Source organism: Anopheles marshallii, chromosome 3 (assembly GCF_943734725.1).
Source record: "Anopheles marshallii chromosome 3, idAnoMarsDA_429_01, whole genome shotgun sequence".
NCBI classification, from domain to species: Eukaryota; Metazoa; Arthropoda; class Insecta; order Diptera; family Culicidae; genus Anopheles; species Anopheles marshallii.
The window spans coordinates 42,832,181-42,855,982 of NC_071327.1; the positions used below are offsets into that span (position 1 = coordinate 42,832,181).

Consider the following 23,802-nt stretch of genomic DNA (forward strand, 5'->3'; position numbering starts at 1 on the left):
AATAATTGTGATAAATTTGCTAATTAATTTTGTAGTTCAACGCTTGTATCCGCTGGTACACAAACAGTCTGGCCGGATTCACTAAATTGTGCACGCGATTCCATATCTAGTGTTAGCGATTCAGTAAACTATGTTACTTGTTTTATTTGTTACTTGTGTTAGTGTAAACTTGTTTTAGAATATCAATATTGGTGTCTATCTTATTTGTTTGTGCGAGTTGGATCCGTCATGTCCTATCTAATGTAAAACCCTGTAATGTGTAAGTGGCCCCACGCTATCATAGTTTCAACCAATGCGACCCGCGGGCTGAAAAGTTTGGAGACCCCTGCTCTAGAACGCTGCTAAGAGGATTGCGTCAGTTTTGGACAAAGTCCATGTCTCAGAGGCATATGTGAGTTCGGGAACTATATAGGTTTTATGTACTCCTTCTTCTTCTTATTATTATTAGGTGGATGGGTTGAATCCTCCCATGACGTTTGCTGTCATAATCAGAGACGTACCACCCTGTTTGTGAAAGAGTGTGTACATTTCTCTGTTTAGTTTTGATGTTATTGTTCCAGGTGAGTTTCTGTGAGTTTGTTGTTAGCTTCAGTCCCCGGTTTTATGTTAGTGTATATGTAATCTTCGTATTTCGTTCCATTTCCGTTGGATTTTGTTGTTGTTTTGTTTCTTTTGGGTAGGTTTCTATTCTGTTCCGCCGTTCGTCTCTTCTCTTTTTGTTTGTTGAGTGAGTTGTCGTGTCCATATTTATCTTCCATCACCGAGTTTGTGTTACAGTCTTTGGTTCTTTTTCAGCCAAAGTTTCTTCTATTTCATTTTCACTTCATTTTTTCGATTAATATGATTTTAGTCGAAGCGTCACGTATTGTCTTGTCATTTCAAGATAAGAATATCTTATTATACTGAAGGTATTAGGAGATTCTTTTTACTCTGCTTGTAGTAGGGTTAGGAATCTCCTTTATGTTCTATTGTTTAGTTATGGTTATTCTGATTTTAGGGTGTTATGTACTCCCAGCTTCGTTCATCGCGACAGGTTTTTTGAGTGGAGAAGTTTCGTTCAAACTGTAGTATTACCAGTTGGCATCCAGTACCCTAGTGCATATTTCAGCATCAATTGTTATTGTCGGTGCTACCTTTGACCCAAGATAGGTGAAATTTTGGACGGCTTCGAAAGAGCGCTCACCTATTTGTACTTCACCCCTGCGTAAATTAGGATGTGTTAGCAGAGCCGCTGGAGTTAAAAGTTAAAGTTTAAAGAGTAAAATACTTCCAACCTTGAACTAATATTGATCCCTACAAGAGCTGCAGATCCCTTGTACGACCAGGAAGTAACCTTATTCTTTCGGGAGGAGTAAGGGCTCGCGACTTCCGAGTAGTAATTTTAGAAGATAATCAAGACGAATCAGACGTTAAAAAGTTTGGTCAACTTTTAAATCTTAATTTCCAATCATTTAAGACAATCGTGCACAACACAGAGATCGTTCCCTGAGATTCGATCGACGATCACCAAAAAAATTAACTCTGTGAAATTTGAATATACGTCTATACTTCATGACCCAAGGATTGATACTCAATGTCAAGTATGTTTTGCTTTCAAATGTATCTGAGCTTATCTTTTTTACCTCGTTGTTCAAGGTTTCACATATTTGTCTGTTAAATACTCGTTTAAGCGGCGTTTTAAAAGGCGTTTTAGCTATTTGAAAATTAAGTTTATGCAGAAGTGGTTTTTTTCCCTAAAATTTTTTTCGATGTGGGTACCATCTTATAGAATTGATTTGTGTAGTTTCCCCCCTCAGTGATGGAGCATTTTCTCACGCGGCAGGGGCGGTAACTATATGAAGTAATTATTTACTATTGTTAATGAGCAGATTAGTATGTTTAAGGTAATTTTTAAATTTACTCGAAAATTGAACCAACAATAATTCGACGCGAATCCGCAACTAAATATGTTAGAGATTTACTCCAATACAAACGGGAACGCACGTAGCCGTCACATAACTCATTTTATTCAAAAATAACTCAGATTTTAAACTACCGTTTGAATGAGCTCCCCACGTGACAAAAACCGATGATTTTATATTGACCTCTCGTTTTTTCATCGTTTCCTCTCGCTCTTATTGAGTGATTTTGGCCGCTCGGGTGCCACGAAGAGTACTTTTGTTGATATGGTGGTGTAAAATTAGCGGTCCAAACGCTCTGAGCACAATTTCCGATCATCCACCGCAACGAGCCCAAAAAATGCAAGAATCGAATAAAGAACACACACATGCACACAGTCCTCGTTCAGTCGACAAACTTTGTTTGGAGATAGTGCAAGATTGACGAGTCGGATTTTGGAGTGAAATATTGTGAAAAACCAGTGGATATCGTTTCGACGGGTAAGTGAAAGCATTCAATAATGTTCAACACATATTTTTCGCTGGCAATTTAGATCTCATGTTTCGGTTTCATGTGTATCAGATGAAGATTAAAGAATCACACGCACTGTGACAGGAATACAATGGCATCATCAGCGGCATGGAACAGTGCGGCACGGACAGTAGCGTACAGTTATAATAAAGGTAATATAAATGTGTTTTATCGATCTTTTGTAAAAAAGGGGTTATTTTAGTGGATATGTATGAAATAACATGTATAAAGTGGCAAAAAACGTGTAAAACAAGGATGAAATGAAAAAAATTACGCGTAAAGAGTTGAGTGTACGTCACTGTAGAGTAAAATTGAAAGAAACTATGAAAGAAATCCAAATCAAAAATAATTAAAGTATAGTGTAAGCGCACGATCGGATTGCTTCGGTTCAGTGCGGAAGTTTCGCTCTACACACGACACCTGTAAGATCGATTGCAGCCCAAGTGACAAAAACCGATGATTTTATATTGACCTCTCGTTTTTTCATCGTTTCCTCTCGCTCTAATTGAGTGATTTTGGCCGCTCGGGTGCCGTGAAGAGTACTTTTGTTGATGTGTTGGTGTAAAATTAGCGATCCGAACGATCCGAACTCAATTTCCGATCATCCACCGCAACGAGCCCAAAAAATGCAAGAATCGAATGATGAACACACACATGCACACAGTCCTCGTTTAGTCGGCAAACTTTGTTTGGAGACAGTGCAAAATGGACGCGTTCAACGTAGTAGTGAAATATAGGTGCGGTGCATTTCGAAAGGTAAGTAAAATCATTGTAAAATGTTCATGGCATATTATTCGTAGCTAATTTAAGTCTTGTGTTACGATTTTCTGTGTTTCAGATGACGAGACACGGAACAATCACACGACCGGCGAAAGGATTAAGACAGCGTCACCAGCGGCATTGAACAGTGCGGGACGGATTGTCGCGTTCCGGCAGAAAAGTGGTAATTTAAGTGCGTTTTCCAGTTAACGTGAAATTTGTGAAACTGTGTTACACAAGTGAATAGAGTGCAATTTAGTGTGGAAAAATATAATTTGTAATAAAATTCTATATTAATTATTAATAAAATAAAAAAAAGTTGAAGCGTAGCTAGTGTAGTGTACGTCACTGTAGGATAAGATTGAAACGATGAAAGGCTGAGCACTCACGGGACATCCACGTCCTGCCCACGTCCACATCGAACTTCGTGCAAATCCGAACATAAACGCCTTTACCATACGCGCAAGCGAGACACAATAGTCGTCCGATCAGCCCGTATGTTCCGTACGCGTCATTCTAATAGGAACATACGTAAAATTCAGAGAGGATCTAGGATCTTACCCCCTAGTTCCTTTCATAAACATTTTCTTTGCGTTTTGAACTAAACTAATACGTTTATATGCTGACTTTAGACAAAAAAGAGTTGTAGAAATGGATAAACATTTTTATGTGAAACTAATGGTTGTTTTGGAAATGGATTATGATAATACGAAAATTTAAACCTTCTATTTCTGCCGGTAAATGTAAAAAAACAGTACTACCGAGCATTTTCGTGTGCTTATTTCGTCTAGTCTAAAATTTGTTCATGTAATTATATTTTTCATGTAGGTTTCAGATAAACCATTGCAAATAAAAAGTTAATAAAAAAAATAATATTGTTCCAAAATATCGGGAACCGCTTCGCAATATGTTGTGGTGTTTAAACATTTCATCACAAAAAAAAACCAATGCTTTTCTTCCTAGTTCTCACAACGGTTCGATCACAACCCATCTTTTTGCAATCCATCCTTTTTACTCTACAACAGCAAGGCTGCGTAAGCGGGTAAGAACAAGTCCACTGATCTGCTCTCGAGAGAATTATTTCCGAATCCTCTTTCACTTCGTGCTTTGTGGACGTCTTGTGGACGCGTCCACGGCAGGACCCAATTTTTTTGAATTTTTGTATGACTTCGTGGATTTTGGACGTCCAGTGGACGTACGTGTGTGCCCAGCCTAAAAACTTCGCCCTCAAGATCGATTGCAGATCGATTTCAGAGTGAAATTTGAGTTACTTTTGTCAGGTGGGAGATCGATTTCAGAGTGAAATTTGAGTTACTTTTGAGTGAATTTTGCCAGGTGGGTCTATTCAAGGGGAAGTGAGTGAAAATAGAGTGCCGCGACGTTCGAATCTCCGCGATCGATCTCTGTGCTGAGCACGAATGTCAAATGCGCGTATTTTACATCTTTGGGTGTTCAACATAAACTCGGGACAGAATACAATACTGACAAACTCACCCAGTAGAAACAAAACAACAACAAAATCCAATGGAAATGGAACGAAATGCGAAGAAACATATACACTAACATAAAACCGGTGACTGAAGCTAACAACAAACACAAAGAAACTCACCTGGAACAATAACATCAAAACTAAACAGAGAAATGGACACACAGTCCCCCTCTTTCACAAACAGGGTGGAACGCCTCTGATTATGACAGCAAACGTCATAGGAGGATTCAACCCATCCACCTAATAAGAAGAAAAATCTTTGGGTGAAGAATAATACACGAGAGCATCGCGCGTATTGTCCAAATCAAGGCTATTGAAGGAGACAAGGTTGAATATTAGCGATTTTCCGCAAAATTCTTCTTCCAATAATTTGACGTTTGTGGGTGTGGGGTCATACGTTTATAACTATAGTTAAAGCGGTTCAAGCGTAAAGGACGTGTATCATTTGAGAAGGGGAAATTTAATAATTATTTGTAGAATATATCACTCAATTTATTGCTAGGTAATTGATACCAGCTTATCTATTTAAAAAATAAGAATATTGCAGTATATGCTTGATTTATGTGTCCAGACGCATTGTGGTCAGCAAGATTTTTGGTGTGGTTCGCCGAATTTATGACTTGAAACCAAATTGTGGCGGTGCTAAATATGAACGAAAGGATGTTACTGTACCAAGTGCAGTATGGTTCTTTTCGTTTAAAAATCATCAATTAATCGGGAGGCATTCATTTCGTTATAACTGAATCTGCGCACGAGTTCATCCTTGGGAGTGCCATTTTCTTAAGATCGAGTGGAAAGGGACATTTCACGGACGATTGTGGCTAATCGATATCGATAGATAATGATTGTACAAAATGTTATGAAATGTAATCATCATCAAAAACTGTTTTACTTATGCCTTTTCACTCCTCAAATTATTTTGGATGTAAATGATACAGTTTTGCTTGGTAGCAACTTTGCACTCACCAATAGCGTTAACAAGATAAACCGTCCCCAACGGACATTCTCTTTTATACTTCATAAGTTACTATCATTAATTCCAATTCAAGCGCAAAATTTTGTGTAAATTTACAATAAGAAAAACATAGAAATGATTAATTTTAATCGAACAGAGAAACACCGTTGCAATTCAAATGGCCGGTGTATCTCTTCTGAGGGATTTTGCAGGCTGTCAAACGCACCCTCCCCTGTCAAATGCACCTTCTAGTTTTTCGTCTTCTTACTTGTCAAAATACTCTACATTCCACCACCTTGTCTCCTTCAATAGCCTTGGTCCAAATCCTTATAAAAAATGCCTGTTGACAAATACGCGCCTACGTCGCAGTGTCAAATCTCTCTCGTGTGAACACAATGTAATAATGCTTTAATTTGTTTTGATTTCATTAAATCTGACGCACCATATTTAAAGCATTGGGTTGCATTTTTGGTCTGACGTTTGCAATTGATAAAAATTCACGTTATCACGTTCAGCGCCGAATGCCATGCCTTATGGAAATCGTCTTGAACGATTTTGGCTCGGTGTGTAACATAGTAAATATTTTTCTTACCCATACCTTATGAAATTTTAGTTACAATCAATGCCTGATGATGTTGTCTAGCACTTAATCTTGTAATCTTTTTTTATGTTGTAAAGAAGAAAAAATCTGCTTTGGATGGCAGTAAGTGTAAGTCATAGACAGTTGTGTTTTCGATACACGCGTTGCTTCAAACATTCGGTACCTTGTATGTGCTTTAAAATGCTGTATATCATTCTTTATGCCAAACATACAACCCGTATTACACGATGGCTTTTTGGTTGGATATTTTCTGTCAAAATCCACACTTTGACGGTCACCTGTGCCACCTGGACCGTGTAATACAGTAAAACCAGGCCGAAAGTTTCTTTTCGGTCATTAATTTGTATCTAAAACGAAAAGCATGGTTTATTCATGAGCGGCCTGAGGACGCTGATGATTTTCCCACCAAACAGTGAATGTTTACACACTGTTTTGGCTTTGACAGAAAAAAGCCAACCGATGGCAAAAGTCATGACGAATGTCTTTTTTCGAGTTGGCTAAAATGTGAGTAACGCGATTTGACAGAAAAAACAGCTAAAAAGCCGAGGCCATTACGAATCTTTTCAAAATCATGCTTTCTTACTTAAAGTTGGATCGCTCTCATAACTATAAAAAAACGACTAATTTAATATGATTTCCTGCTACGACACAGTATACAGCATTCGAAGAGCCGTTCCAATAACTAGGTAACTGTAGTATTATATAGTTCTTTCTCACACCTTAATACGAATGCACCGTAACGTCGTATTGCTTTGGTTAGTAAATACATATATGCTAAACAATAAGTTTGAACTTCATATTTAATACGTTTTTCTAGCATTTTCTTGCTTGACAACATTTAATTCAATAATCTTTTTTTCTCATACTGTTTTTTTTCTCTTATTCGAGTACTTCTCTCTGTTCCATACATGTTCTCACCACACTCTTTGCAATGATAGAGATTTAATGTGGTACTTCTATTTAACAAAGTCGACTGTACTCATGAAAATGAACATAAACTTAATGTTGTTTAGGAATTCTCAAATGCTTTTGTCACCAGAATGTAATAAAAAATATATTTGATCAATTTCAAAATCGAGATCTTGAGCGACAAAAATGCGATCGGTTCGTTTTGACTTCAAGTGACAGCCAAGAATACAGGGTTAAAAAAACTTTTGTTTTGACTGGCAGCACACATTTTTGACGCGCCGAACTCGATTTCTTGTCACCAGCGGCGCACATTTTTGATTGCAAGCACCGGATTTTTGAACGGGAGCATTTAATTTCATCAGCCCGACTCTTGGCAGCTTTTCGGCGGCATGTTTAGAACCCCCCTTGTGAAAGATTGGGTTTAGTTTGAATCAGTTGTTTATATGAATATGATAGCTCAAGTTGGCAACATGAAAATAGCACAATTGGTGCTTTTCGGTTTACATTGCACCAATTGTTTTGCTAAGTTTTCAACTCGATAAAATAATTATTTAACATCGTTGAATTGACACAAACCGTGCTGTTTTAGCTGAAATGACTCATGAATGAATTTTAGAATTTACCGTCTATTGTGCCCTCTAGTTTGGAAAAATATTTGAAATATAAAAAGATATTTTCTTTACAAAATGTTAAGGAATGGTTGGTTTTTTGACACCCAGAATTAAAATGTAGATTTTTCGAAACACAGGCTTTCAAAATTTGTGACACTTATTGAAATATAAGGAAAAATGATAAATTATGTGATGAAAACCGTTTGGGACAGCACATCGTCTTTTGGTATTGGTATTTACACTTACCGTTACTCACCTGTAATACTACCCCGTAGTTTGACCAAAAATACTGAAATTCGTCGTTTTAGTTACTATGGAATCCTTCAATCGCGTCAAGCTAATTCAGCCGGCAGGAATACACACTATTAAAACACCAATTAATGTTACGTCGTTTCTCGAGTAGTACCAAGGTGGCAAAATGCACGCGCTTGCATACGTGTGTATCCAATAGTATTAGAGAAAACTGTTGGAAACGGAACAAAGAATAAACATTATTTGTAGAAAAGTACACGATGATGATGGTTGTATTACGAAGCAAAGAGAATGGTCCATAATATTTGTGACTCAGCCTTGATCCAAGAGAGATTTTGTTGATCGAATCTAAATCATTCCACTTTTCTCTCCTGTTTTTGATCTCTTCATTATTTGCTCGCTTGCTCGATTTGGTGAAAAAATGAACAACTTCGTAGATCTCACTACTACACACATAGTCTCACGCAAACGTTCTACCTCATCACATGGACGATGTGTTAGTTTGCTTTCGCAGAATGTACCTTTTAATATGAAAAAGGAAGGGAAATGCAGTGCTTCATTATCCACCCCACTTTAAAACTATACACAAAATATGAATTTAGCATAGCATATTTCACCAAACCGAGCAATTTCATTGCTGTACGCATTATCGCTGCTACTGTAAGGCCCAACTAGTTCCATTACGTTCCATTTTATTGGAATCTTTTTTTACCCGAAACTTTCACACACACACACATACACACACACCCGTCATGAAAACGCCGATGTTCATACTCTGAACATGCACATCCACAAGCACGCACACAACCGAGCACTGAGTCTGTCGCAAAGCATTAATGGACGTTCATTTTGCTACCGAACCACATTATGGACTTTTTTCTTTTTTCTTTAAGATTTCGATAGTGACGGAACTAATTCAGTGCACACAACGGGCGTTAATCCCAACAATTATGGAATGCAAATGGTGATCGAAAAAATGACCCGTAGCGAATCCAAGTTCGTAGAACATGTTAGAAAAGCAAATTTCAAGCCGACGAAAACCTATTGTTCGATTTTACTACGCCTGTCTCAATATCCGAACTCCTCCCAGCACTTAGTTCTGATCAAGACACGTAACATGTAAAAAGTTACTTTACCCAACGTAGTTATAAATCACATTCATCCGATTTAACGGAAGTTTACGAACTGAACTTAACTTTTTACGATAACAATTTTTCTATGAAACACGCTTTTTTATTCGCCTTTTCCTATTACAGCAGCACGGATCGCAAAAATTTCTAAAATGGCGTTTATGAAGCCTTGGCCCAACAAGGTTTATCTTTTGACATTTAAAAATCAAAATCTATAGATTCAGGGTGGCGGCTGGCACAAAAATGTCATGCGGCTGCCATACAGTAGAGCGTCGATTTTCGGTTATTATCTAAGCACGACCATAACAAAATTTGGGGCAAAAGATTTTTGTAACTTCCCCTATATGGTTTGAAGCTACCCTTGACAAAAATTTGACATGACACTATGGGCTGAGCGTAGTCATGAGGGAAACAAAATAAAAATAAAAGTGTTTTTAATTTTTTGTTTCCGTAGCAATGAGGGTTTTTAAGATGATTTAAGGAAAGTTTGGTGAGATACAATATAACGGCAAAAGATTTTTGTAGTCCCCTCCTATAAGGTTGAAGCTACCCTGGACAAAAATTTGACATGACACTAAGGACTGAGCGTAGTCATGTAGGAAAACAGGTAAAAGATTTTTGTAGTCCCCCACTATAGGGTTTGAAGCTACCCTGGACATATTTGTTGCACTATGGGCTCGAGTTGGTAATGGATACGTAAAAATTAAAATTTTATGAGGTATGTTTTAATTTTTGTTTCCGTGGCTGTAATAGTTAAAAACAATGGTGATTATGAAAAATATGCCAAAGTTAAAAAATCTTTAAAAAAATATAAAACTATCAGCGATTAACTTCTAATATATTTATGATTTCAGGATAGTTATCATATAGTTAACAACATAACAATTTTTTAAATATTTAACTTAATATCTTTAATGAAAAAAACTTTGTTGAACAATACATTTATTTAACTTTGCTAAATTTATTAGGAATATTCCCTTGCATAAATGTTTACACCATTTTTGGACAAATTATAATAAAAATTTCATGCTTCGCGGGAGTAATTGGTTTGGGTTTGTACAAATTTTGTCGATTGGCTCATCTGCTTGGTTCATCAGAGCTCATTTTTCGTTCATTTCGTGTCATTTGGGTCTGCTACGTAACTCATTCAAGTTGCATGCAATAAAACACTGTAAAGGAGCGTCCAGACTGTAACCATAACATATGCTCGAATGGTCTTCGAGCTTCTGCTCGGCGTTTCTGGCAACCAAATTGACAGCAATTTGCGTTTTATGATGATTTGGCAACACTGATCGGACCGCAACAAGTGTGGACGCAAAACCTCTTGCATAGCATAACAAATTTCTATTTTATTGCTAAAATATATCTTTTCCAAACCCAGACCATGAAAAAAAGTTTAATTCAGTTCTTATTTGAATCGCCAATGTTTAAAACTTGCTCTCATTGCAAAACAACTCGAATGTGCCAAATTCGAGCATATGTTATGGTACGGATTCCACATTTCGCTACTCTGTTTTTGTTGCGCATAACAAGTATAACATAACAAAATGTTGTTATGTATAACTGTTATGGTCTACAGTCTGGACGCTCCTTAAGAAAACAATTTTTGTTCTAAATTCTTGTTGATGTTGATGTTCTTAATTTACCGTTTCGAGCAGTTTTCACTCGTTTACATAGGGTGTGTTGCTGATTTTCCCTTCATTTACCGCTTAATTAAACGGTAAAGCAAGGGAAAATCTTTCGCAACGCATGCATCATGGTTGAATTAGATAAAAGTTTTATTTGACGCATTTTGAGACACCATCAAACTGCCTTCACAACACATGAACCAATGATACAGCTTGACGAAGCAAACTACTCGAATGGGTAAATTAACAGCGCGCTGTCTGACTGGGGACTACCAGTATTTTTTTGTCCGTCATTCAACTTTTGTCACTGTAAGTTAAATGACACAACAAACAAAACAAAATTGACCATACAAGCGTGTTTTGTTCAGTGAATCTATTTGGCTTGATTGTTTAAAACAAATCTCCACTTGGTATGTAAATATACAAAGCGCTACGTTAAGCTTGCTGGACTGATGATCTTTAATTGATATTCTAGGAATAAGAAATATAGGAAGTTATTCGAATAATGGAACACAAAGCTGAAACAAAAAAGGAAGTGGTGAAAAAATATACAGATACTTCTTACCTTCCTGAATGTTGGTCTGATGATAGACGAATGGGAATTTTATTAGCTGAATTTCGACCTAGACAACTAAATGCTGCAAGTTATGATGCAAAAATGAAATTTTGGAAGGACTTAATTCATGCATTTTGCAGCACATCTGGATGTAGTGTGGTATCAATTTCATTGTTAAAAGAACAGTTTCGCCGGAAGGGCACCGTTCCATACTGCTTGCACATTGTATTAGCGGACATGCTAGCAAAAGGTGAGCTGTGTAAGGAGAGCCAACTGAAAGCTCAGCAACGTACTGGTGCATTTGGATTTAACCTGTGGACAGCAAAGCAATTTGTAAAAGCTCCAATCTTGTGGGGATATGAAGTGGCGGTTGGCAGATTTACTGGTATGGTCAATATAAACGATAATGAAAATTTCATTGTTACGGCTGTTACTCACGTAAGTAAATTGTGATGTAGATAATTTCTGTTCTATATGTGAATGTTTTGTTTCAGCAACATTCAAAAATGATTGAAAACATCATCGCTGAACGGGAATTGACCAACAAATTGCTGCAATATGAGTATTTGGTTGATTTATTGAAAAAAACGTCATCTATAACTCGACATGGTGTAGAACCAGCTGTAGATTTACTTGAGAAATGTAACCGATTGACAAAACAAACAATAGTCTGTGGAGAAACTAGCACGTTACTTATCAAATTTGCTGGAGCTAATGCAATTGCCCAACCCATTACAAGCATAGAAAAATCTATCTACGAACTTGAGGAGAGTGAAAATCGATTAATGGAAGATATTAACATGGTTGAGCACAGCATAAGCCAGACGATGGATAAGGTTCGAGAATACATAAAGGATGGACGGAAGCAAATGGCTAAAACATATTTAAAAAAAAAAAATTATCTCGAAAAAAATATGCAAGGAAAAATTAACGCCCTGGAAAACCTTCAGGGTATTCTGCTTAAAATTCATAACTGCCAATCCGATAAAAATATAATAGAAGCATATAAATTAGGCACTAATGCTCTGAAGAACGCATATGAAGCCGCAGGAATTACAATCGATCAATTAGATGAAACAATGGACGAAATGAGATATGTTTTAGAACAACATGATGAAATGTCTGCATTGATCAACACAGTTTCGACCAGTGATGTTGATGAACTAGAGCTGGAGCAAGAGTTAGGAGACTTGATAGACATGAAACTTGCGGAGAGCAAAATCAATACAAAGGATTTTCCAACGCCCCCATCTACATCGACCATGGAAAACAACACAGTCAAAGTACCAGATTTTGATAAGGAAATCGAGAAACGACTAGCGGCACTCAGAGTTGATGGAACTGACGGTTATAAATTAACTGATCATGGACTATAACTAAATCGTTAAAATCCAAAAGTTAATTACTTTAAAAAAAAAATTACACGGTTAGGTCAAAATAAAAATCGTGTTGTAAGCTGCAGTTTCACACTCAATGTTACTTAAGACAAGCATTTTCCAACGGTTAAGTTTTCAATGAACTGTACCTAAAGCATGTTGATTTTTACATGGTTATAAATCTTGGTAATTCTGCTTAATACATACAGATATCTAACCCCTTGTCGAAGAAAAGATATTGGGAGAGTATCAGCGACAATTCCGAAACAAAAGATCAAACAGTGATGAGATTTTCACCCAGCGTCATAATCTTTAAATGAACACTAAGCAACAGCTCCCCTCACACTTTCTCTCTATTGATTTCGTTGGAACATGCGGTAACAGAATCAGGATAAAACGATACTGCGCAATAAGCTGTTTGGGTTCATACGCAATACCTGTAAAAGCTAACATGAGTGATAATGATCATAATGTGATTATGGTCAAATCTCAGGTGATAGAGAATTGAAAACATTCAAGTTAAAAATCATCAAAGTGCGCGCTTCTCTACTGTGGAGCTCAGAACCTTTAAGAACTATCGAGAAGAGATTCGGAAAAAAAAGAAATCAATTCAAATGGCAGCCTAAGGAAACCCAACGAAAGCATTTCGGCTATTCTGCATACAAAAGTTGAGATCTATACATGGGTCGTCACATCGCGACATTTCGCTATTTTTTTTTTTGTATAGAGTTTGACAAAGTAGCAGTCGCAATTGCGACAATCGCCAACTGTGTAGAGACAGTCTAAGGTTGAAGCGTCGCTTGTCAGTCCCATTTCTAGGATACTTTATGCACTTTTCCTACTTAACAGTTTTTCCGGGGCCCCTTGCACGGCGGGGCCCTAGGCGGCCGCCTGCTCCGCCCACCGTTAACTGAATTATATTTATATACTATCCAGATAAGAACGATAATGTAATATCCCAACAAGCAATCGGGGTGAATTTCGAGTGAATTTTGAGCTCTGGTCCGTCAGCGGCCCGATGGAAGTCATTATATGGCGAGATCCTGAGGGGTCTCATTCATGCACACAGTGGTCCTTCTCCAACAAAATTATTAAAATTTATTTTTTAATTTTTTTTAATATTAAATTATTTTTATTTTTCAATAATAAATATTAGTTTACAATTTTTCTTATTTTAAGGTTACTTTTACAATCATTACATAGTATAATTAATTTTAATAGAGATGTTGTTAATAATTATTAATAAATAAACTTAATAACAATGTCAATTGTAAAAATTATTTGCTTCTGTCGATAGTTTGCAATTTGAAATTACGTTCTTTAAATGATACTTAGTAAGATTAGTGGATAAATGCAAATATTGTATGTAACATTTACACAATATATGTAATATTGTATGTACAATATTTCTATTATTATATAACCTAAATTTTCGCACAAAAGGTTTGGAAGCCGTGTTGAATGGTAGCTTCAAAGATCCTCGATGATCGGAATATTAACTAGAGCACCGAGTAGTTGATTCCGTCAATATGATGGATGACGGCATGAAAATTGTCCCAACACTCGTAATCGCTGCGCACTCGGTCGTACCACAAGTGGATCGGTTGGCTTTCCATATAGGCTGTCGTACTAGTACTTTCAATGCAATTGGTGTCACACAAAATAACCTACAATAAACGAAAAATAAAATGGAGTGAAGAAAGTGCTTGTACAATCTCGAATAGCATAAATCAGAAGAGGTAAATGGTTACTTTTAATTACATTACCTGTTTTGGGTAGTGTTCGCTGTAATTGAAATTAATAGTAAATATTAATATGGTGGGTTGATGGGTTTTTTAACAACGCACGACTCTACCAGTGCTAATATTGTTATCTCGCCTACCTGGTCATATCAGGCTGCTTTTTTCAACCTGTAGCGGATGTTACAGCAAGCGTATAGGAAGCGTACAAAGTTTCGCATCCAGCAAACAGATCTTTCCATATCCTGTCTCGTCCATTTTCACACCCCTTTCTCTATTAATTCTTTCCGGCTATTCTACGCTTATTCGTTATTCCTGTCCTGTACCAATCGGGCACCCAGCAGCAAGGCCGAAGCTGGCAAACAATAATACGGAAACCACAGAAACTTTACTAGACAGCTAACACAGAATTTCCACAAGGACTGTCTACACAGCAACGCGATCCTCGCTGCGCTTAGTCAACGGGTACAAATCCTAATCCTCCTACGCCTACACTCTCTATGCTACTTCCGTTAACGCTTAAGCTACCCGAGACCAACGCGTTAGTCCGGTATATATACGAGCAAAATTCAGCCAACAACAAAATCTATCTTCAAACTCCAGCGTTACGCCTCGTGTCCGTGAGAAAAGGATTATTCAAAAAAGTTGTAGCAACAGAGCTTCATGCTTGGTTTAAAACATTTCCTTAAAGTGTTTTGTAGCTATTGGATGTGTACGCTGCTAAAAAGTGATCGTGAATATCATTTTTATTATGTTGTATAGTGCTCCTGTAAGTAGAAGTGAGAGAAGCATTATATGCTATTTTACATGATCTTGCTGGATTTATAAATCACCTGTTTTATAAACTGTAGTTCAAGCTGCATCATGTCCGCTCCAAAGAAAGATGACCGAATGAAGGAGCCAGCTTCATTAGGAGATTCTTTTTCATTACTTCCTCCTCCGATGTCATCGAATGCAAATGTAACGCGAATGCTGGAATATAAGGTACGATATTAGAAATATGAAACATGACGGATTAAATTAACTACATCTAAAATTTTCTTCATACCAGCAATTCATATCTGCCAATGTCACTGTCTGTGTTGATCCTCCGACCCCTGTGCCAACGGTGGTACATTTGCCATTGCAATCTAATGCTAATCTGCTACAGCACGTTGGTGTGAAACGTGTACACGCTGGGAGCTAAACCATCCAACAAGGATTGATTCAGGATAAGTCAGCGCCAACCAAAGGATTGAATGGAATGCCACAGCAGCAACGGAAGCCGACAAGTGAGCGTGGAGTGACCAATAGTTTGGCACATCAAGACCCTGCCACGGATGTTTCATTTCACTCCGACGATGCGAGCAGTAGTGCAACATCACCGGTGCGTAAATCGCTCAAGATAAACAATCACTTTCAGCCAGAGTTGCAGCAAGTTCCTTTAGCGAATCGTTCTACACCATCTACTGCATTGTTGTTAAGCTCATGTGATACCGCGAGTAGGATGCCAGTGCCGCTACGAAAGCCGTCTAGTGAGCCGAGTGCAAACAATTTGACGAGCCCGCTTGAGTCCCTCACCCTAACAGAGGGAGAAAAGATTATATTGAAAGAAGTGTTGATAATCAAGCGTCAGATACACGCAACTTGAAAATCAATAAGCAGTAAAATTGTATACATATTATGAACAGATCAACCAAGGATCTTTTGTGTTCACTTACTAACGATTGAAAAATATAGTATTCACTTACCAAAGCATATGGTGCGTCGTCATTGGGCAAGCCACAGTCTTGAACCAGCAAGCAAGTTCCCAGTCTTGAATCATATTGTGCCACGTAGTGTCGATTTTACGGTTGTGGCCTTGGTCGGTTACCAGAAGAATCTGCAATACTTTATTTTGGCGACCATACTGGAACCTAAAAAGAGAACAATAGTTAACAATAGAGTAAACATGTTATTAATTCTAATGCCACGTAATCTTACATGGATGTGAATGCTATTAACACAATCATTACCTTCGTCAAAGCACGTACCGTAACCTTAACCCGTATGGTAAGTGTTATGGAGCTAGCTGATCCCGACATGATCCAACCTGGATCATTCCCCACGGCTCTCACGGATGAGTTCCTGCATCCTTTGGGATGCTGTACGGTTCGGGATCGGGACACTCTCGCTCGGGCGGCCCTACATAGCACTAATAAAGTGATATTGTTAAGAGTATTTGCGTGCACACTTGTCATTATTTTACCCCCATTTACACAGTTACAACAGTGGCGACGAGGACTTGTTTTAATCGTTTATTGTCCGAATAAACTATAAGTTCGTGTTTTTAATGTGTTAAAGTGTAACAGTGTATCGCAAGAAAAAAAAAAAAAACTCTTCACGTTGAAGCGGCGCAAGATGAACAACGGAGATGCAGCGATGGAAGTGCCAACGGAAGAAAACCAGCGACGAGCATCATTTGGTCGATCCGATCACCGTGGCATGACGGTCCAGCAGCCCGGCGCAATTCCTGCCGTGTACGATCCGCCAGCCCACGCTCAAACGGGTCCGCGCGGATATGTAAGTCAGCCATCACAGTTAGCACCGACGCTAACACCGACGCCGTCATCATCGCAAGCAGCATCGCCATTTATGCATAATGGTCAGATGGGTCAACAACCTCCGGACAACGCCGTTTTGCTGCAAACCTTGCATTTGATGCAACAGCAACTGCAGCAGCAGCAACAACTAATTTCGCAAATGTTGCAACAGCAGCAAGTAGTGCCACAGCCCATGTCACATCCTACAGGACACCAGCCCGCCTCCCCCAGCAACCCAGAACTTATACTAGATGCTTTGGCCAACAGCATAACAGAGTTCCGGTACGAAGCTGAATCAGGAATGACGTTCGAAGCCTGGTACACACGCTACGAGGATCTGTTTGCGAAAGACGCTTCGCGGCTGGACGATGAGGCTAAGGTGAGGTTATTGGTGCGTAAGCTAGGAACGCCGGAGCACGCACGGTTTATCAGCTTTATTTTACCCCGCTCACCACGCGATTTATCTTTCGAAGAAACAGTAAATAAGCTTAAATCACTCTTCGGATGCAGAGAATCTCTCCTAAGTAAGCGCTATAAGTGCTTGCAAATTGCAAAGAAACGCGCAGAGGATTTTGTCGCATTCTCCTGCCGCGTAAATAGAGCATGCGTCGAGTTTCAATTTGCGAGCATGAACGAGGAAACATTTAAGTGCTTGATGTTGGTGTGCGGCCTAAAAGACGAAGCGGATAATGATTTACGAACGAGACTCCTTGCACGGATAGAGGAACGGAACGATGTCACACTGGAGCAGCTATCGACAGAGTGTCAGCGCATCACTAGAGTAAAAGGGGATAGCGCAATGATAGCCGGAGAGAAGAACGAGCATGTTCTCGCAGTTTATAACAAAGAGAAGAGAACGCAGGACAAATCAGCTCAACAAACGCACAAACAACGTTTCACGCATAAAAATCGTCCGTATCGTCCGAAGGAAGCTGAGAGCCCGTCAACAAGCAAATCGTCGAAGCCCTGTTGGTTGTGTGGAGACATGCATTGGGTGCGTGAGTGCACCTACGGTTCGCATAAATGTCTCGACTGTGGAAGATATGGTCATCGAGAGGGGCACTGCAACGCAGCGAGCAGAAACAAGCGGTTCAATTTTCGGCGGCGTAATTGCAGCACGCGTGTGGTAACGGTCAACGTACGGAGCATACGGGAGCGTCGCAGATTCGTGTCTATCGCTCTCAACGGAACAGCTGTGCGATTGCAACTAGACACCGCTTCGGACATCAGCGTTATCGACCGACGCACATGGAGAAAAATAGGCAGCCCACCATTAGCACCGTCATCGGTTTCAGCTAAAACCGCATCGGGAGCATCCCTAGCGTTGGATGGCGAATTCAGCTGTGCTGTTAGTGTTGGTAACCGAACCAAGCAGGCAACACTAAGCGTTTGCGGAACATCTAACCTTCTACTACTGGGTGCTGATTTAATCGAGGCTTTCTCACTATGGTCGGAACCCATGGACGCTTTCTGCAACCATGTAGCAGCAGCAGGACAGCAATCGTTCCAGCAGCTATTTCCGAAGGTGTTTTCGGGAACAGGACTTTGTACAAAGGCAAGTGTAAAATTTTCCTTACGTCATAATGTTCGTCCTGTTTTTAGACCCAGCCGTCCAGTAGCCTACGCGATGGAGGAAATCGTTAGCCGCGAACTCGATCGTCTTGAGGAGATGAACGTCATCACCCCAATCACTACTGCAGAATGGGCAGCTCCTATAGTCGTCGTGCGCAAAGCCAGCGGTATGGTGCGGATTTGCGGTGACTACTCAACGGGGCTAAACGACGCGTTACACCCGCACAACTATCCGCTACCCGTACCAGAGGATATATTTGCTAGGCTAGCAAATTGCAAGGTTTTTAGCAAGATAGACCTTTCTGATGCATTCCTGCAAGTGCAGATTGATGCAGAATACCGCCAGTTCCTGACTATAAATACGCATCGTGGGCTCTATACGTACAACCGACTACCGCCCGGCATCAAAATTGCACCTGGAGTGTTCCAGCAATTGATGGACGGGATGCTATCCGGCATCCGAGGTGTTTCGGTCTACCTGGACGACATCATTGTTGGAGGTTCGTCTGATAGCGAGCACGATGCAGCCGTAATTGAAGTATTAAAGCGTATCCAGAACTACGGATTTACATTGCGAGCGGAAAAATGTTCTTTCAGAGTAAACCAAATTAAGTATTTGGGTCACATCATCGACAACCACGGATTACGGCCTGACTCGCAAAAGATTGAAACCATCCGCAAGCTTCCTGAGCCGACAAACATAATGGAAGTCAGATCGTTTTTAGGGGCTATCAATTACTACGGCCGTTTTGTACCTAATATGAGAAATCTACGATATCCCTTAGACGACCTATTAAAGGCCGGAGCCGAATTTCGCTGGACGTCAGAATGCAGAAAAGCTTTTGAGAGCTTTAAATCAATATTATCATCAGATCTACTGTTAACCCACTACGATCCTCGGCAGGAGATCATCGTATCTGCCGACGCGTCTTCAGTAGGCCTCGGGGCGACGATTAGTCATAAGTATCCCGACGGCGCAATTCGGGTTGTCCAGCATGCTTCGCGCTCCCTAACAATGGCAGAAAAGGCATATAGTCAGATCGACCGCGAAGGCCTGGCCATTATATTTGCCATAAAGAAATTTCACAAAATGATATTTGGTAGGAAGTTTACGTTACAAATGGATCACAGGCCTCTCCTACGAATATTCGGATCGAAAAAAGGAATCCCCAACTATACCGCCAATCGGTTGCAACGGTTTGCTCTGACCCTACTGGCATACGATTTTGACATCGAATACGTGCGAACAGACCAGTTTGGGAACGCTGACCTTCTTTCCCGCCTAATACACACTCATGAAAAACCCGACGAGGATTCAGTGATCGCGTGTATTACACTGGAGGCGGAAGTGAAATCGTTGGTCACAAGTGCTATTGAACATGTTCCAGTCAACTTTAATGATATTTCCAGAGAAACCGCAACCGACAAAGTCTTGAAGAAGGTTATGCATTACGTGCAGAACGGATGGCCAAATAACGCAACTTACGAAGGAGAACTATCGCGTTTCCATGATCGCAAAGATTCGCTGACAACAATCGACGGGTGTCTCCTTTTTAGAGAGAGGGTGGTAGTACCTAAAGTACTGCAGAACAGATGTCTGAAGCAGGTTCATCTTGGCCATCCTGGAATCAACCGAATGAAAGCTACCGCCAGAAGCTATTTCTATTGGCCATCAATGGATAGCGACATAGTCGACTGGGTAACATCGTGCAACGCGTGCCAGATAGCAGCTAAATCGCCTCAAAACATCAAGTCTACCAAGTGGCCGGACGCACCAAGTCCGTGGCACCGCATTCACGTCGACTACGCGGGACCACTCAACGGAGAATGGTACCTTCTTATCATCGACTCGTTTTCTAAGTGGCCAGAAATTATTCCAACAACCAGTACATCAACGGTAGCTACGATAAGTATTCTACGAAACGTATTTGCCCGTTTTGGCAACCCTATAACACTCGTATCTGATAACGGTCCACAATTCACCAGCACTGATTTTGAAGCTTTTTGTAGGCAAAACGGGATTCAGCACATCAAGACAGCGCCGTATCACCCGCAGTCCAACGGGCAGGCTGAAAGGTTTGTCGACACCTTCAAGCGCACTGTGAAAAAGATATCGAGTGATGGTCTCACGTTTCGAGAATCCTTGGACACCTTCCTGCAAAGCTACAGGTCCACACCGAACGCACAGCTTAATGGGTTGAAGTCTCCAGCGGAGATTATGCTGGGCAGGCGTCCCAGGACGCTGCTGGAGATGCTATTGCCGCCACAACACCTTTCCACACCGAACTGTAGCGAACGAATTCGTGAGCTGAAATTAGGCGATTCCGTTTTCGCGAAGCAGTACCGCCAGAACGATTGGAAGTGGATGGCGTCTACTGTTGTTGAGCGGCTAGGAAAAACCATGTACCTAGTTAGAAACGCTGAAGGGAAAACTTTCCGTCGACATATAAATCAATTGCGTCAACGCACTAGCGGCGGTGCGCAAATGAACGCTGAGCCGGTTAACCCACCGCTACCATTAGATCTGCTGCTTGATGCTTGGCAGCTGCAACCGTCACCACCACCTGCATTATTGGACGTTCCGTCAGTTATTGACACACCGTATTCAGCGCCCAAACCTGTGCCGTCCTGTGCTTTAAGTAATATTGATAATACAAGCAGCCGCCCAAGGCTAGTAGATCATCACAGAAAGTTTAGATTCCGGCGAACGGAGCAATCAAATGATTCGGTACAACAACCACGGCGCTCTTCTCGCAATAGAAGACCGCCTAGTCGGTTCGACGTGTACCGAACGTTTTAAGGAGGGAGATGTTATGGAGCTAGCTGATCCCGACATGATCCAACCTGGATCATTCCCCACGGCTCTCACGGATGAGTTCCTGCATCCTTTGGGATGCTGTACGGTTCGGGATCGGGACACTCTCGCTCGGGCGGCCCTACATAGCACTAATAAAGTGATATTGTTAAGAGTATTTGCGTGCACACTTGTCATTATTTTACCCCCATTTACACAGTTACAACAGTAAGAAAAGATGGCTTCGGTGTCCATTATATGTTTTTCTATGCCATATCCGATCACATGATTCACAGTGCCGAAACTTGCTTGTTCCAGCCATTTAATTGGACTGAGCCTGAATCATTCTTCACATAATTTAACTCCATAAAACCATAAACCATCGATCTTCACTGCTGCAGTTGCAGCATGGTAGCATGGCATGGCATCAGAACTGAGCTGCTTTCGTTGTAGGTGGTTTCGTTACACCTAAAAGAACAATCACAAGAAAAGAAAACAATGTTTAGCCGTTAGATGTAATAATTAGTCAATTGAACTACAATTTCACCTTAGCAATCAAAAGAGGGACATCCGGAAACATACATTGTTTTGGTTGATCGTCGCTGGACGCTGATACTGTTCCGGATAGTAGATACTGCTCCATATATTAACCGGACAGTACAAGGAGGATAATTCGTAACGTAGGCAGCCACATAGTCATACTTACGTAAATTCTTCGGCCGGCAAGGCTAAAATGCGCAAAACACGGGACAAATCGACTAACAGGATCCATACATACCTGCAGTTAAAACTAAATACAAGGCACTAATCCGATTGGAAACAGATTCTTGCAATGCACACTAGATAGATAATCACACTATAATTCTTTCCACTAAAATAAACAGCATAAATTACACTTTTTACCAAAAATATCACAACGAAACGATACGATGCTGAAGCGTCGCAAAAACCAAAACAAACAACATGGTTGACAGCTTAGACGGTCAGCGATGACGAAGAAGGAGAATGAAAAAAACGATGAGAGCTAGGGCAAACGTTCATCCCGGGCGCAGTTTTGCCCAACACCTTCACTCGTCGCATGCTGTTCCACAGTCCGCATACCACCTCCCCATGCAGCGCCCAGACCTTATCGGGCTGAGAACCCAAAAGTTCACTCGGAATGACTTCGAATGCCGGTTGGGATCCTGGAGGGTTATGTCCGCAACCGGTATTATTGCGACGGGTTTTCGAAATGTAAATCGAATTATGTCCATTAGGCATGACAGTGAGCTGCGCAACTGTCATGCGAAATAAAGCTCATTCGTTGTTGGATCACATCTTCCGCCTTCCGTTCCTCCGATTTTCCATTCTTTTGTTCTTCCGATCTTCCGTTTTTACGATCTTCCGTCGTAAATCAACCACTATGATTTCTGATAAACCAAACTCCCCATCCGAACTGTAGTGAAATAGTGCTCATTACAATAAGGACACGCGCGCACACCGACCAATCACACATCTCTAATTGCGCCATTGCTTTCTTGTTCATCTCCTGTCTTGGTACCGTTTACCTGCCGAGCTGATCCTTCACCACACGTTGACAGCTTGACTGTCAACGACGAGCAACTTTTCTAATGAGCTCGGCCAGGTTGGATCACATCTCCCGTTCTTTAATAGAGCCTATACGCGTCGAGCCTACGCGGAAGCCTTCTTCCGAAGCCTAAGCGGAAGCCTAGAAGACCGGTGTGGCGAATGAATCGGTGGTTGATTGGCAAACCCGGATGTAAATGGCTCTTGCCGGATGATAGTGCGAAGTTGTAATGTGTCCGGTGAATGCGGTAAAGGCACTTCATCAATTGAAGCCTTCCGTTGGTCTGCGGGAGCATTCACGTTTCTCAGACTCTCTTCTAAAAGGTCCGACGGCAATTGATCCTTAGGTGGATAGCTGTCGATATATGAGCCATCAAGTACACGCTTGCGAAGCTTTTTCACGTGGCGTCGATATGTCTGTCGAGTATGCGTCGTGATCGCTGAAAGCTTCGCTGGTGAATTGAGCCCAGTTATCGCTGACTAGCTTCAGTGGCATACCGAAACAAACATATTTCATAGAATTGAAACGGTAGCCATTACCATTGTGGTTGACGTCTTAACGATTTTGGGCCACTTGGAGAGTGCGTCAACGGCGATCAGGAAGTAGTGCCCCTCTATTGGCCCGGCGTATTCTATATGCACTCGCTCGCATGGTTTCGACGGATTCGGTCAAGCTCGGCGATGGTAGGTGATTTAGCAGCTGCCATATACAGGGTGCACAGCTGGTTATCCGGTCAACAATATCCAAATCTAAAGAAGGTCAATAAATGTAGCTGCGTGCTATCGCCTTCATACGCTGGATTTCCGGATGTCCTGTATGGAGTTGTTCTAGGCATCTAAGTCGCAGCTTTTCGGGGATGATCACTCTTTCTTTAAAAAGAATACAGCTTCCTAC

At 40.6% G+C, this 23,802-nt stretch overlaps 1 protein-coding gene across 1 annotated transcript; it reads left to right on the plus strand.

Annotated features, from left to right (window-relative positions):
• The first annotated feature begins 11,248 nt into the window (after positions 1–11,248).
• On the plus strand, positions 11,249–12,675 carry LOC128714599 (charged multivesicular body protein 7). The gene is made up of 2 exons (XM_053809472.1): positions 11,249–11,737; positions 11,794–12,675. The coding sequence occupies exons 1-2, from the start codon at positions 11,249–11,251 to the stop codon at positions 12,673–12,675; spliced, it is 1,371 nt and encodes a 456-aa protein (XP_053665447.1).
• The last annotated feature ends 11,127 nt before the right edge of the window (positions 12,676–23,802 follow it).